The 15,906-nt window shown below is 43.4% G+C and overlaps 2 protein-coding genes across 2 annotated transcripts; both read right to left on the bottom strand.

Moving 5' to 3' along the window:
* Positions 1-528: 528 nt before the first annotated feature.
* Positions 529-9,557, bottom strand: smc2 (structural maintenance of chromosomes 2). The gene is made up of 25 exons (XM_079277769.1): positions 9,268-9,557; positions 8,929-9,078; positions 8,708-8,830; positions 8,582-8,620; positions 8,389-8,499; positions 8,241-8,285; positions 7,899-8,132; positions 7,541-7,690; positions 7,212-7,442; positions 6,820-6,979; positions 6,587-6,704; positions 5,797-5,935; positions 5,564-5,683; positions 5,258-5,462; positions 4,888-5,023; positions 4,300-4,424; positions 3,982-4,175; positions 3,740-3,883; positions 3,500-3,574; positions 2,783-2,902; positions 2,420-2,620; positions 2,201-2,317; positions 1,878-2,038; positions 1,581-1,728; positions 529-1,445 (listed from the first exon to the last, which is right to left on the bottom strand). Exons 1-25 carry the CDS (start codon positions 9,433-9,435, stop codon positions 1,269-1,271), a joined length of 3,591 nt encoding a protein of 1,196 aa, XP_079133895.1. The 5' UTR covers positions 9,436-9,557; the 3' UTR covers positions 529-1,268.
* A 1,288-nt stretch (positions 9,558-10,845) lies between these two features.
* Positions 10,846-12,417, bottom strand: exoc1l (exocyst complex component 1 like; the record flags this gene model as incomplete). The annotated part of the gene is made up of 3 exons (XM_079278612.1): positions 10,846-11,115; positions 11,826-12,004; positions 12,297-12,417. 3 exons carry the CDS (start codon positions 12,415-12,417, stop codon positions 10,846-10,848), a joined length of 570 nt encoding a protein of 189 aa, XP_079134738.1.
* Between the last annotated feature and the right edge of the window lie 3,489 nt (positions 12,418-15,906).

Raw genomic sequence — 15,906 nt, 5'->3', positions numbered from 1 at the left:
CAAACTCATGGTCACACATATTGATGAGACAATGTATTCGTCACATAACGAAAGGTTGAACTTTCATGGTTGACGGTCAAAAAACATCATGCACTCTAGCCGCATGTTAGGTTAATCAATGCTTACATCTCAGCTGCATTATCGAGTTGTACTTTCTGGTGAGGTTCATTTAACAGCCAATCAAATGTCGTGTGACTTAGTACAAGACCCAGCTGCAACTGATGCTTTTGACATGAACCAAAGCAAACAAGCCTCCAGAATTTGTATTTTTAAAGACAAGCAAACATTCCTAGAGGGTTATAGTCAAACTCAAAAATTGTTATTTTTATGGTTGGTGTATTACTGAATGCAATAATCTGGTACATTTGATGTAGTTCAAACAATCCTGTTAAATAGTGACTCATCTTGGAAGTGTTTGTTTAGGAAGTCTATGAAATGTATGTACTGTAACTGTAAAATTGCAACTCAGCAACCAAATAGATGTAAACTTTATTTATCCCCAGGGGGAAATTCGTTTGTAGCAGCAGCAATTTACAGAGTAAAATATAACATGTGGAATGCACAATATTTACAGTACAGTACAATGACAGAGCAGATATTGAATTGAAGGAATAGAATAATAAAAAATAAGCTAGAATAGAAAATAGAAATGCGCAGTATATACCATGAATATAGTGGTATTAATTAAATAAAATTAGCAACTAGTAAACTAAACTCAACTAAACAACCTGGACAGTAGAGCCAGGATCACCAACAACAAGCAACAGCCTGTAGCGTTGTAGTCATGTGAAGGACGACGATCTGGCCCGAGGTGTTTTATTATAAAGTGTAATGGCAGAGGGCAGGAATGTTTTTCTGAATCTTTGAAGATTGTGTGGCCTGAAGAGTTTTGTCACGTGAATAAAGATAAATTGTCTGACCACTCTAGTGTCCAACACTGCAGGTTCTGGCTTTTAGTTTCATCCAATCTGAAGACTTGGGACAATGAAAAAAAAAAAGTCATGTATATTTAACCTGCTTTATTTACAAAAACATATGGACCCATTAGCTGCATATAAAATTGACAATGTGTGGCAGAAGAGCATGAACACGGACTGGAAAAGAGACTGAATAAACAAGGACACAGTTGAAAAGGTTTAAAATACACAAAGATGTGAAGAAAGTCCACACTTGCTGAACAAACACGTGCCATATAAACAACTATTAGAGGAAATGTATACACAATTGATAGCCAGAAGTTGAACATTTAGAATGTGGCTGCACAGTGATTAGCTGATGAGCAGTTTGTTCTTCTGACGAGCCTTGTCCTGGCCTTTCTGCGGGAGGTTGGCGTCACTCTGGCTGAGCGCCGTCCGCGACACCCTGGACATGCCGTCGACGAACTTGGTCTTGTACAGGACGTTGGCGTTGGTGAACATGCCGTCCTTCAGGGACACCACCACGAACTGCAGGGAGAGAGAGAGAATTTAGGAAGGTCGCTCGTGCGCATGTATGTTGCTCTTTGATGCACCCGGAACTAAGAATTCATGGCCGCACTAGTCTACACGAGGCTAAGTGAGGGTATCAGAACGCCTGCAGACCTGGGAGTGCCTGAAATGTGTGCGCAGCATCTGTCCGATGTTCTGCGTGTGCGAGAGATCCAGGGCTGCGTCCACCTCGTCCAGGATGTAGATGGGAGCTGGTTTGAACAGCAGCATGGCCAAGATGAGGGACAAGGCCACCAGTGATCTGAACACACAGACGCAACGAGGACGCTCAATACGGGGGACGGACTTCATTCATCGTCCATGGAAACCGTTACACCCATGCTGCTAAAAACAAATAAATAGACAAAACAATTGGCACTCGATGGCCATAGAAGTGCTTTTTTTGCTGACCTTTGCCCACCGCTGAGCTCGGTGAGGTTATCCTTCCAGGTGCTGCCCAAGGCCACCTTGAACTCGAGGCCTTCCAGGACACCATTGCCCTGTTGGGGAGCCAGCTTAGCAGTGGCCCCTGGCAGCAGAGTGGAGAAAATAGAGCCAAAGTCCTTGTTTACCTGCGGAGGGAAGGAAACGTAACAGGAATTACAGTGAGGTCCGAATCCATGAGACAGAGTACCTAATAAACTGGCAGTGCTGTGTGTATTGTCGCTCAGTGGACAGAACCCAATGTGAGATGAAAGTGAGCCACAAATGGTAATAATGCTGAGAGCGCAGACCTTCTGCCACGCCACGCTCAGAGCCTCATTCTTCTTCTCGTCCAGCTCCGCAATGGTCTGCAAGATTTTGGTTTTGTCGGTCTCCACGATCCTCTTCTTCTTCATCAGGTCGTTGTACTGCAGGAGGGAAGACCGTTGTGTGGGATAAACGTAGAGTCTTTCAAAGCCTTTTTTTTTTTTTTTTTGCATTCGCACACCCTCTCGCTACTCTGTCCTCACCCTCTCCTCGGCCTCGTTCAGCATGTTCATGGCCCTGTTGTTGACATTCCTCTCCAGCTTGCTGGTGGTCTCCTCCAGCTTCTTCAGCCGCTGACCAGCCTCGCGGGGGTTGTTGGTCTTAAAGTCGTACGAGGTGTTGGGCTGGCCGAAGAACTGGCGCTCCGACCGGATCCAGTCATGTTCCTCCAGCATCCGAGACACCTGGAGGACCAACGTTATGACGAGGGGGGGAGAGATGGAGCCGTGTTTAGAGGACACTGATCATCAAGACAGATGAAACTATCAGAGACCTCAGATCTCACAGAGTTACACTACTTAAGTAGAGGACTGAGAGAGAGTGTGTGTGTGTGTGTGTGTGTGTACCTTGTCAGCAGCCTCCTGGCTGCTTTTGAGGTGCTTACTAATGTTGTGTTCCAGCTCCTTGATCTTCAGCTGGACTTCGTTGTTCTGCTCCCTTATCGTATTGGCCTCTGTGCTCTTACCCTGGAACATTCAGTTTAATAAAACAAATATCAAAACAACTAGTCATATCCTAAAATTCCAAGCTGTAAAATAAGTCAGCACTAGACAATTATGAAAGTGAAATGGACAAAGAGGAAAGTCAAAGAGTACTAGAAGCTTCTAAATGAAGAGTTACAAAAAAACCACAACATTAAAAAGGAACAGTGTGGAGCATTTTGGGAGGATCTGTTAGCAGAAATAGAATATAATATTCACAACTATGTCTTCATCCGTTTATTATCACATGAAACTAAGAATCGTGTTCGCTGAGAATGAGCCCTTCACCTCTACAAAGGGAGCAGAGTCCACCATGTTTCTTCAGTAGCCGAGAATGGACAAACCAAACACTGGTCACCTGAAGGCCACAGCAGTTGTCTGACACGTCTGACTTCTGTTGCTCCTATAGTACGGTTATTATGGTACGGATGGCCTCCGAGCCGTGGCGAACGGTCGTTACTGTTGTTTTAAATTCAGAGGCTGACGTTACCGCAGAGCGGAGGGCTGTTCAGTTTGACGGCAAATCCTACAAACTGTCCTTTTAAAAAAATAGATAAAAAGGAGGGAAAAATGTGCAATCACCTTGAGCCCTTTGTTCTGAGCCATGATCACTTCCTTCTGGTTGGCCAGCTCCTCCTGGGCTTTGCGCACTGCCTCCTGCACAGCGAGACAGAGGAGGAGGTACGGTGAGAGAAAATACCAACAGTAGAGTAAACATGTGTACCTAGAAATGTGAGCTCCTCGGGAGATCAATTTCAAAAAGCACAAACTTGTGAGCGTATATATACACACACACACACACCTTAAAAACGATGCAAATACCTTGTTCTGTGACACGGTGCAAGCCATGCTGTCTATCTGCTCCTTGATGGCCCCCATGGCTTCATCCACAGCCTGAATCTGCTGCTCATAACCAGCCTGCTCCCTCCGCAGCTCCTCCAGCTCCAGGGCCACGGCGTCGGACTCCTGAAGGTGAACACGTTTGATGAGTTCACCAGAGGCACAAGCAGATTGAGCATCGCATGGAGAGGACGACGAGCGACTGTGTGTGTGTGTCGGCGTACCTGCTGCTTCAGCTTCAGCTTCTTATTGAAGGCGTCAGCTTTGGCCTTGGCTGCGTTGAGATTCTGCTGGGCGGCTTTCAGCTCCTTCTCCCTCTCGCCCTCGGCATTCTTCATCTTGTTCTCCAGCACCTTGTACTTTTCCTCCGCCCGTTTCTGCACCTCCTTTGTGACACGCAGCGTCTCCTCACTCTCCTCTGGTTCAGCAAGCACACCACACACAGTTAAGTTAGCACAAACAAAAAAGATTAAATCAGGACTAGTGTCCATTTGTATTCAGTATGTTAAACTGTGCGTTTGTGCACATTCCAGCATTCTGACCAATGGCCTTGCGCAGCCTCTCCAGCTCCTCTTGCTGCTGGTGGAAGGAGCTCTGCTGCACCTTGGCCTGCAGAATCTGCTCCTCCTCCACCTTCAGCTCATACTGTTGCTTCAGCTGACGGTACCTGGAGGGAGGAAGAGCAGCCAATGAAGAAGAATATGAGATAATGAAATCCAGAACACACCAGGAGGATGTGAAAGAGGATGTGGATGTGAAAGTGTATTCTGAGAATTTAAAGTTCTTAGAAGATTTGGGAAAACTTGGGATCAAAAGCCTGAATGATACAGGATTTATTTTAAGGCAAATAGTGATAGAGATATCTTTAAAAATCCATAATAATGTCGGACAAATATCTTTTATAACAAACAAAATAACCTGTATATGGATCCATTATGTTAGGTTTTCTTTTTAAAGATGTTTGGTACACACTGAAGAGGAGATTGTGAAGTGAAAACGTGTCGGTTCCCTCTGGTGGACAAACTATGTAACGGGCGAAACTGTTTCGAAATGACCTCCAACATGGTAAGTTTTCAGATGGACCGATAAAGATGCATCCACCATAAACTAGTGAGTTTGTGCCTGCGTACTTCTCCGCGGTTGCCTTAAGGCTGGCCAGCTGTCGCTCAGTATCCTGAAGCTGGGCCTCTTGGCCACTCAAGTTGTCGCGAACCTCCTTCAGTTCCTGCAGGCTGGTCAGGACCGATGCCGACTGGGAGCGAGCGCCTGGGAGAGAAAGGGCACCGTGTATGAAAAATGTAATATTACATGTGTCTAGTAAGTCCAAACTGGTATTTCAGGTATGCGCAGAAGCTTTAGAAAACACTGATGAAGCAAAACACGATTCTAAGCAATAAATAAAACAAAATTTGAATGTACAAGAAAACAAGCCGTGGCATGTTTCAAAGCAACCGCACATACCGCAGGTAACACACACACATAATCAAGCACGAGTCTCACCTCCGCTCAGAGTCCCCTGTGGGTCGAAGATGTCCCCTCCAAGAGTGACAGTCTTGGTCATCACCTGCTTATCGAAAGCCACTTTTTTGGCGTTGTCCAGGGTGTCGCACACCAGTGTGGAGCCAAAGACGTACTCCATGGCCTTGCGCAGGTCAGACTCGTAGCCCACCAGGGACAGAGCTGCGTGGACGTTGTCCTCTCCGACCTAGCGAGAGGGGGGGGGACAGACGGAGAAGAGCCGGGGCTTTTAGGATCAGACAGAGCGACGACTCAATTTGCGAGCCGGGCTGTGTTGAGATGTCTCACCAGGCTCTTGGCGGTGTTCACCACTCTGTCGCTGAGTGTCTTGGCAGAGATCTTGTTCAGGGGAATGATGGTGTACCGCCGCTGCAGCTCTCCCTTCTCCAACAGCTTCTTACCAGTCACCTGGCAAAGACAGAAAGCACACGGTCGACTCCGGTTACACTGTCCCACTGGTACGCATATGAAATAACACAAACACCATTACATGATTGCACACCGTCCACTAACACACCTACCTCTGTGTCAACTACAATGTTATAGAGGCGGCCTCCTGCAACGACCTCCAGTCCTGTTGCGTAGGCGACGTCCCGGACTGTGATCAGGTTCGCGAGCAGCCCCTTCACTTTGCTGCGGTCCCACCCTCGCTCTGGGTCCCTTTAAGACGGTAAAAAAAAAAAAAACACCACGCATTAAGCACGACACTATAAATCTTCTCCGGGCCAAGCAATCCGATGAGATACCTAATTTCATTTTACGTTCAAAGCTTCTATTGAGATTTTCAAATGGAGCTTTCGTCATGTTTTATGATGGTCATCAAACTTTAAAAAAAATTGGATTTTGTGTTATTGTTGTATAAAATGAAATTCATGGTGCTGTTAAATTGCTGCCAGACCGCCCCGTTGACTAAGACCCGCCCCCTCCCTTTGTGTGCAGCAAGCTGGAGAGCAAACTGGGGTTTTTTGACCGCAGGGAAAATTGTTTTTGAATGGCTAAATGCAAACAAATATGAATTGAAGAAGAATATTTGGTTGGATATAAATGCGTTGTGAATTTTGGAAACGATCACATCTCTATTTTTTTCAACTGTGTGGATGTGCAGGACCTTTAAATTCAGAATAGATTAATTAATCCTTTGCAAAAGGACAAATACGGAGAGCCATTGACAGTTTCAGAATGAGTGTGTGATGAACGGTGTGAATGTGTGTACAGCTCGAGCTAATTTCCAACACATTATCAGAGGGCAAACTAACAGCACGTCTAGATTGAAAACATACTGCACAGTTAAAGATATGAGCAAACCCTTACTTGTAGTCGAAGCGCAAGTTGGGGAAGCGAGACACAAGACGCTCATAGGTCTCTTTAAGTTTAGCGACCTCTCTGGACAGCTGCCTTCTTTTGTCCAGCAGATTCTCCTCCTTCCCATCTGAAATGCATACACAGACCCTCCATGTTAATACAAAATGCGTAACATGAGGAATGGCGGCTGCCATGTGCACCAGAGGCTGACCTCGTGCAAAGCGCTGCTCTCACACGAATACCTTCATAGTTGAGTTTAGCCAGCTCCGCCTGCAACTTCTCCATGCTGCTTGCGACGGCCTGCAGGCTGTCCTGGTCCTTCTTGTAGCCGCTGTCCATCTTTTTCACCTCGGCCTGTTTGGTCTTCAGCTCGGCCTGGGCATGATTCAGGGTCATCTGAGCCTGGACGGAAAGGAGGACGGAGACAAGACGGATGAACAATCTTTGAAAACGAAAGGAAATAAATTGAGTATTTTATCAATAAGGAGGGAGTTTAGAAACGGCAGGCCTGTGATGCATGTTCATGCTTTTGAGCACAAATGTTTGTACTGCAAACTTGCTGATGAACGTAAACTGGCAACCTGAAACCTGAAACACCACGTCCCCGTCAGATACGTTCAAGTCCTTTCCTCACCTGCTTGGCCTCGGTATCGGCCTTGCTCATGTCGTTCTTGCAGGTCATCATCTGGCCAGCCAGCGTGGCCTCCTCTCCGTCCTCGTTGGTGGAGAGGCCCGCTGACACGGCCCTAAAATGCTGCTCAGCTGCCTCAAGGGCGATGTCCTTCTGTCCCTCCTCCTGTAGAGCCTGAAGCTGCTCCGACAACTTAGAAACTTCCTTTTCTTTTACCACAAGCATTTTCTTGTCCTAAGGACGAAGGGAAACAACTGTTGAAGTTTTGGGTTTTGACAAGAGATTAAACAAGTCATATGGGCACAAAGTAGCTGAATGTACTGTCCCGTTACCTCCTCCATACTCTTGACAAGCTCATTCCTCTTCTTGGTTTCATCTGTGACATTCTGTTTTTTCAGGTCGAGCGCACTCTGAGCTTTGGCGTCCACACGTTGCACGTCAGCTAGAGTCTCCTCCAGGGATTTTAATACTCCACTCACCTCCTACAGGTGAGCAGATAAACATCAAAGGCAAAGCCATGAGACTTAAGATTTATTTTCTTTGTTGGGGTTTCATAAAAACATAGACAACATTGAATTTTGATGAGCTACAGACAATTTTTGACACAAAATGTCTTTCAAAGCCAAGAGGGTCAACGATTCAAATGTTTAACTTCCGAAGAATGCGGGAGAATTAAGTGTTCCAGCGTACCTGGTCTTTCTTCTTCTGCAGCTCCTGAATCTGGGCCGACAGCTCCTGGACTTTGCTCTCATTCTCGGCCATGCTTGCTTGCATCTTGGCGATGTTATCCTGCATCACCTTCAGATTATCCGCAGACTTCAGCTTGGTTTCCTCGGCACACACAAACAGCCAGGCCACGTACAGCCGGGACAGGTGCTGGATCTCACGCATCAGCTTCTGGTACTCCAAGTATGATGATCGTTCCTGCAGAGGGAGTAAAGTTTAGAAAAAAGGGTGAAAAAATGACTTTACTGCTTCATTCATTCAGTCACAGCAGGGATTTTGTACGTTTGGACTTTGCATTGAACATACCTCTTGGAGTTTATTCATGGTTGGAGTGATTTCCTCATCCAAAATCTTGGAGGAAACAAAGAGAAACATTTCAACATTAGTTGCAGTTGTATTCGTGGAATGAAAGGAGATAAATGAGTGAAATCAAGTTGAGATGTGTCTAACTTACCGTCTGAATCGCCTTCAGCTTGGCCTCCTTCTTCTCAATGGTTTTCTGAGCGGTAATCTTTTTACACTCGTACATCCTGGTGCCCGCTGCCTCCTCGATCATGGCAAGGATCTGAAAGCAAAGAGGTGGTCATTGGGAGACGGGACGACTGTATGAAATAGTACTGACGATGGACAGCACGTGCATGCTTTACCTCTGGTGGCTTCATGTTTAGAACTTTGGTGATCTTCCCCTAAAGTATCGGAAACATCACAGGATGTAAAATACTGCCGAGGGTTACAAACACAACCTCGCACACTGCTGTAGACACAAGACTGACCTGCATGATGAGAAAATGCGGGTTGTTGACGTTGAGGCCAACAGAGCCGAACAAGTCCTGCACCCTGGTGTTGTTGGCATTCACTCCATTGATGAGGTACTTGTTCCTGCCACCGATTACCACCTTAAACACAGTTGTATAACACAGTGGTAGTACCAGCATTGCACACAATGACCAGTTGTACACCAGTGACAGAGCTGTTGATCTATTTCTTGGCCAACCTGTCTGGTGACGGTGATCTCATCGTGGGTTTCAAAACCCAGAGGACTCTGGCTTTTGTTGGAGTTGTCAAAGGTAATAGACACGGTGGCCTTGGTGATGCCACCCTGTCCATTTTTGTAAACCAAGTCCTGGAGGTTGGAGGCTCGCACCTTTCAGGTGACAATGAAACAAAAAGAAAACGTTGCAGGTTTCAAGAGAGACCGGTATTCCTGAGTTAAGATGCTTCTAGCTAACAGGTAGCTTACTGACTCTGTTTTGGTAGTTACCGATAGAAAAATACTACAATACCCAACTGTGCAACATGAGCTTAATGGCCTTATAGCCAACAACACACTTACATGGCTGAGGTTGGAAATGCCCAAAAGGAAACATATCGAGTCCAAAATATTGGACTTGCCACTGCCGTTCAGTCCCGTGATGGCGTTGAACAGCGGGTCAAATCCGTTGATCTCCGTCCTCTGTGCGTAGGACTTGAATCCTTCAAGAATAATAGACTTGATGTGCATCTTTAGGCTGTCCTCCCCGCGGACTCAGGAGGCAAAGTTTGCGGTGTTTGAAACCCGAATCGGCAATTAAAAAGGCGAATATCGCCCAGTGTTTACAACCGACAACAGGAAAACTCGCTCTGCTCTCTTCTAACTTGAATTTTGGCGGCAGGCATGGAGCCGCTGGTCCGTCCCTTCCGTGCCGGAACAGGACGAAGACATACAATAAATGTTAACACGATTTGTGTGCATATTAAAGAAATGTATCAATATTGGAATAGGATTGACATTACATTTGAAGATAATATGTAACGGACACTGTTTCATATATATTTATGTTTATTGTCGTCAGGCAATTTTGAGGACTACTAAATGCTCCCCGTAGCATGCAGCAATGTTGTGGGGCCACCTGTAGGTAGAAAGGCTGAACTGCAGATGGAAGAAATAATAGCTCACCCCGTGTCAAACGTGGACAACCATAGATTGCGGTCAACAATTAGATTTAGGAAGCTTAACCTCAGCCACGGTCGGTGTATTTTAGCCACAGCTAATACAAGTATGTAAATGCTAATTGCTTTTGGTCTCCTGTATTTTATTGTTTTTATAGATGATTCTACCATGTTAAAAAACATAACATGAAGCATAAAGCCATACTCACCATTAGGAACAACAGAAACTCCGAGCATTAATGTCAGTTACTTTGACCAAATATATATATATATTAATTACTTGGGTTTTTCACTGCAAACTGATCATTTATTAGTATAATTTTCTGTTATTTTCTGTTTCAATGTAAAGCCCAAAGTACATGTATCAAAACCTTCTCGACCAAGCAAGAAATATGAATAAAATGTAATCTGGTGGGGTGATGTTGAATCCTGTATTTACTCTTATTGTCAACATATTGATTCTAATCTATAATCAGCCATATATGGTAATTCAGTTGTAGGGACTAAAAGAAGGCATGAGCTACCAAACCCAGGACACCACAGACAAAACCCTTTGAATAATCAAATATATTGTACAAAATGAATTACTGACACGTAATGATTCCACCTATAAGAATGCTAAAGGCAGAGAAAGAAAATAAATGTGTAGTTGTTTTTATTGTTCTCCATTTGAAATCCACATGTTTACAATAGCGCACAGAATGGAATACTGTCAAGGATGAATAAATTCACAAAAGATCACAAAACTAGATTAAACAGTTAACAAATATCAAGCTGCTGGAAACTTGCATTTGCCACGAAGATACATTCAGCAGAATATTAATGCAAAAAGACATTTCATGGTGAATAAGCCCTACTAGTGTTAACAGAAGCCACAATATTACACTCCACAGCTCATATTAAGTTACCTTGTGCTCTTTTCTAACATACGCACGCATCTTTAAATTGACGCACAAACACACACAATCGTCGTGTCGTTCCATTATACGTCCATGGGCACGGGACACATGGAGAGACACACCAAATTGAATGCGTAGAAGCAGATCTGTGTGAGGACAACACAGTCTCCTCGGTTGGAGTAGAAGGAGGTGGGCTTGATGTAGGCCCAGTCAAAGTTCTGCAGGTTCAGTGACCTCTGGCAGTGCTGGTCGCTGAGGACGACCAGGGCCCGCACGAACGAGTATTTGGCCGAGCAGCTGACGGCCGTCACCCTACGCACCTTGTCAAAGTGCAGCAGGAAGCAAGGGTCGTCCTGGAGCCACAGAGACACAGAAAGAGATAGCATTAGGCCTACTTCTAAAAAAAATTACAAAAAATGTAAAAGTTATTACCGTAAATCAGAGCCGACACATTGCTGTTAAGTTCTGTGAAAGAACACAGATCACGCAGTTCAAATTGATTCAAATCTGACAATAAACCTTGGAGGTGATGCCGGATGTATGACAGCAAATGGCACAAATAAACCAGGAATAACCTTGTTGATAAAAACAAGCATCTCAATCATTTACCCGCATCCGGAAAACGCTGATGTTTGAAAGATGAAATGTGGTTGAAAGCTGCACATAAAGCTACATCTTGAGTGAAGCTTATGTCAACCCCAGATTTACATTATTATCAAATCATAATTGAGGTTGTGCACAACAGTACAGGTAAAGATTTATTTATCTGTTTTACATATTTTGTTTTGTATTTAGGATCCCAAAGACAGATATTTCCTTTTTGGGTCCACATGCAGTAGCACGTAGCACTGAAACGATGATTACATGAATTACAATGTGAAATTATAATTTGAGATGAATTACATTTGTTCAAAGCTTTCATAAGTATAAAGAGTAAAAGTGTGATTATTTATGAGAACACACAGTTTGATATATTATACGTGCCAATCATTCTTTCTATGGAAAATAGGAACTCATGCAATAATAAGCAAAGAGAATAGCAATAACAAATTGGGTTAATTACCACATCAGGGTCCCGTCCATCAACAAGAGTCAGGTCTTGCAGAGGCCAGACCTCCGTCCTCCTGTAGCACTCCTGGATGCTGGAGCGTTTGGTGTGAGATTTCTTGGATCCAGACTTGATGGACGGCTGAGATGTCTGACATCGCACGATACATAACTGCACCACTTTGTTTTTTAAAACTGCGGAAAAAGGAGAAAAAAATATATATACATAGATATATAATGTTTGCATATAAATACTACAGGCCCACTGGCAGCACCAGACGTTTCATCTGCAGTAAAAGTGAAACCTCTTTCCGGGCCTCATAGCATTTAATACTGTACAAAGGAAAGGTTGAGCACATTTCCCTACATATTCTCTACAGCCACGGTAATATTATGTGCCTGTAAATTAAAAATCCAATGATCATCTTTAACCCCTTAAAACTGCTCTCAAATGACCCAATCCAACATTTTTTTAAAAGCTGTTTACCTGAGACACAGATGAAACTTCTCCCCTCGGTCTCCTCGTCGATCTCAATAAACTCCACCAGTCTCTGTTTTTCAGGTCGGAATAAAACTCTTTGCATCTCCTCCCTCAGAAGAGACGACATCACTGGAGAGCGGACGAAGAAGAATCGAGATCAGATGATGCGGTGGAAGGGTGGAAGCTTTAAGAAAAAAGAAAAAACAAATCAGAAGCAGTAAGGCAACAAAAGAGTGACAAGAAATGAGAAAATCCAAGGGAGGAATAAAAAAAGAGAAATCGCAAACACTGAAAGATGGCAGTGGTGGGCGAGGAAGGTGGTGGGGATGTTTCCTCTGGTCAGACCGCGTGAGAAGTATGTGGTTATGAAATGAGCTCTTACTCCGCCACACACACACACACACACACACACACACACACACACACACACACACACACACACACACACACACACACACACACACACACACACACACACACGCACGCACTCCACTCTGAGACTGTCAACTTCTGATGATCTATGTTCATCTTTCATTAAAGTACTGCCTTTAATACCAACGTGCAGGGATCAGGCAGAAAGGGAGCGATTAAAGGCCAATCTCTTTATCATGGTGCCCTTTTATTGCTTCAATTAAGATCCATTATACCAATGCCAATTTCAGGTTTCCTGTAAAATATGGATTCCACTCTTGGATATTTGTATTTACTTCAGCGTCGAAGTTGTGTGTCTCACCCTGAAGCGCAGATATACAAGGAGTCTGCCCTATGGTTTTAAGTGGTTTCCTCACAACCCACTGATTTTTCTTTCCGTGGTCTCTCTGTCTCCACTCACTCACATATACAGTAGATGGTGATGTATGTACATATATATATATATATATATACATATATGTGTGTGTGTGTGTGTGTCTGTGTGTGTGTGCGTGTGTGTGGCAGGATGCCCGATAGTCGTCTGTGATTAAACGGTTGTTGTGTGGGAAAAGGATGTCCCACAGCACTCTGCATGGTTTCCATTACCGTGTAGTAATTCAATCTCACAGGTACGATGGGGTGAAGCACTTAAATAGAGGGATTTTACAAGCACATAAAGGATGCTATACACTTATTTAGCGAGCATGACTCCACGAGACAATTTGCCTGATGTACTGATAAACATGACATAACATTACGCTTTTTTCCCTTCTGTCAAAACAGCATGGGAGGACGTTTTTCCATGAAAAAAAAACAGTCCCGGGGTGAACCGGACCAAAGCTGTGATTTGATTTGATTTGTTAGCAGGAAAGAGTGTGGCTCCATTGGATTTGTCACGTTTTTGTTTTTTTCGGACAACTAAGTGCTGTATTGTTATTGTTGTTGTTGTTGTTGTTGATGATGGTTTCTGCGGGTGTTCCCTTGACAGGCTCTCTGCCTCTGAGATGGAAAGATGAGCGCAGGGGCAGGAAGTATGGAGGACAGGAAACATACAAGTGTTGAATCTCATGAATAACACATGGGGTTTTATTGTACTTATACTTATCATGAACTTCAAACGTCAATTGAAAGGGTTTGTAATTGTACAATAATATGGGAGGTAAACCCAGGGAGTGGCTTTTTGTAATGTATATGATGGATAGCACAATAATTGAGGCTGTGGGGTTTTTCCATTGGAATTAAATGGAAACACTTTCAATGCGTCTAAATCTGTATTTGTAAGAAAGTATTTATCACGAAGCATTCCCATTATCCCTGGCTTATGTTGGGACATGCAGTATGGAAGATACAAACGTATAGCAATATATGTTAATAGTGTTACCTGTGGCTCTATGGGAGGAGTCTGGAAAAAGGGGGGCGCGAGGACTAAGAGGAGGTGTGTTCAAGGTTTAGGAGTAAAGTCAAAAGGACCCAACAGCGAGGATGAGGAGCAGATCCGCGTGAAGCACTGGTGGGATGGGATGAAGCGACCGAAGCATGGGGAAGGAGGAAAAGAAGAAGAAGCTGCTGGGAAAAAAAGAAGAGGCTATGAAGTATTAAAAAGGAAGCAGGAAAGGAGGGAAGACATGAAGGATGCGCGGAGGAATAAGACAATATAACCGGGAAAATGGAATGAAAGGTGAATGTGGAAAAAAAAAAAGATCAGGTTGTGGAGATGAATTAAGGAATGAATAACATAGATTTATGCAGGAAGGGCTGCTGAGCCAAGGAAAGGTGAGAAGATGATATATAAAGGAGAAGGAAGGGGGGGGGGATAAGGACTAATCCGAGAAAAGAATAACCCTAAAAGAGCTGAAAATGATGACTGAGAAAAAGAGGAAAAGAGCAGGGGCAGCTCGAGTTCACAGAGAGAAGATCGTTGGAAAAAAAAGAGAAAGAAAAATTGTGAGAAGGGTCAGAGGTTGAATGAGAGCATGCAGGAGGAGAGAATTAATGAGGCTGGCACTACACTGAGGAAGATAGAAGAGAGCTAATGAAAACACTTTTTGTTCAATGCACAAGCCTAAAGCTGGAATTTAGAAAAAAAAGTGTGTGAACGCTGTTTTCATAAAATAGATTCTGGATGATAAAGTTTGCAATTTTTGTGATACTATTGTAATATTATGAATGTCATTTGATATTTAAAAAAAAGATGGATTAAAGTTTGCTTCGTATAATTGTTGCAGACATTTTACCTGAACTGTTTTTCATTCTGGCCTTTTGCATTTGAAACACTTTTAGTATTTAAGGTTTTGGTCTTTGAGTTACACGGATGTTTTGATGCATTGTTTATAACTAATCTATCACTTTTTCCTGTACCGATGTGAGGGTCCCGCGACATAGGATGTCGTAGCTGTACATATTATAATGCCCTCTGAGGCCAATTTGTGATTTGTGATATACAAAATAAATTAAATTGAATTGAATAACACCAAATAGCTTGCTTGCACTGTGTTACAACAGGCCAAATGGAGTATAAGCGCTGCCGGGTCTTTGTGGTAATCAGCTGCTCTTTGGATTTCAGGTGTACTGGGCTTTTTTCATCATGTGAAGGGCTCATTGGGTGAAATATGGTCTCAAAATATAAATTGCAAGTCCTCTTCAAAAAACAATCCAAAGCACACTGTAGGGTTTTTGCAAAAATGAAAATGTCTTTATCCTACAAATGTATTTTAATTAAATCCCCTCAACTTATAGGTGTTGATGTTCTTTTATTATATAAAACTTATATAACTTATATAACTTATTATATAAGTAAACAAAACAGGGAGTTGATCAGGGAGGTGACCTGTGCTCCAGTGTTTCTGTGTTAAAAAACAAGGGTGGGCAGTTTATGGTCACTAAAAGATGATCAAATGATCTAATTCGAGGAGCCATTTCTGGACGCAAAATTAGTCCCACAGGAAAACAGGCGTATACAAATAAAAAAGCACTATCATGATGTTTCAACATGCCAAAACATTTAGCCTTGCCTTGGAGTGAAGATGGTTGTGAAAAAGCCTAGAACAATATATATAATTTATATATTACTCTTTATAAATAGGAGCAAAGGACTCCAAATGCATATCCCACCTTTCTTCAACCAAAAGCTAAAATACTTCATTTATTCAGGAAAAAGATCCTGAACCCAATTGGATGTTTATTGCTCCTGAGGAACATGGTGGCA

This window comes from Melanostigma gelatinosum (assembly GCF_949748355.1).
Source record: "Melanostigma gelatinosum genome assembly, chromosome: 11".
Lineage (NCBI taxonomy): Eukaryota > Metazoa > Chordata > Actinopteri > Perciformes > Zoarcidae > Melanostigma > Melanostigma gelatinosum.
This window is presented reverse-complemented; position numbering and strand designations above follow the sequence as displayed.

Excerpts from the sequence above, each read along its gene's own strand:
- smc2 (XM_079277769.1), bottom strand. The coding sequence starts at position 9,435 with ATGCACATCAAGTCTATTATTCTTGAAGGATTCAAGTCCTACGCACAG. Across the intron at positions 6,980-7,211 it reads CCGATACCGAGGCCAAGCAG|GCTCAGATGACCCTGAATCA; the intron begins GTGAGGAAAGGA and ends CTTTCCGTCCAG. Across the intron at positions 2,318-2,419 it reads TGAACGAGGCCGAGGAGAGG|TACAACGACCTGATGAAGAA; the intron begins GTGAGGACAGAG and ends TCCCTCCTGCAG.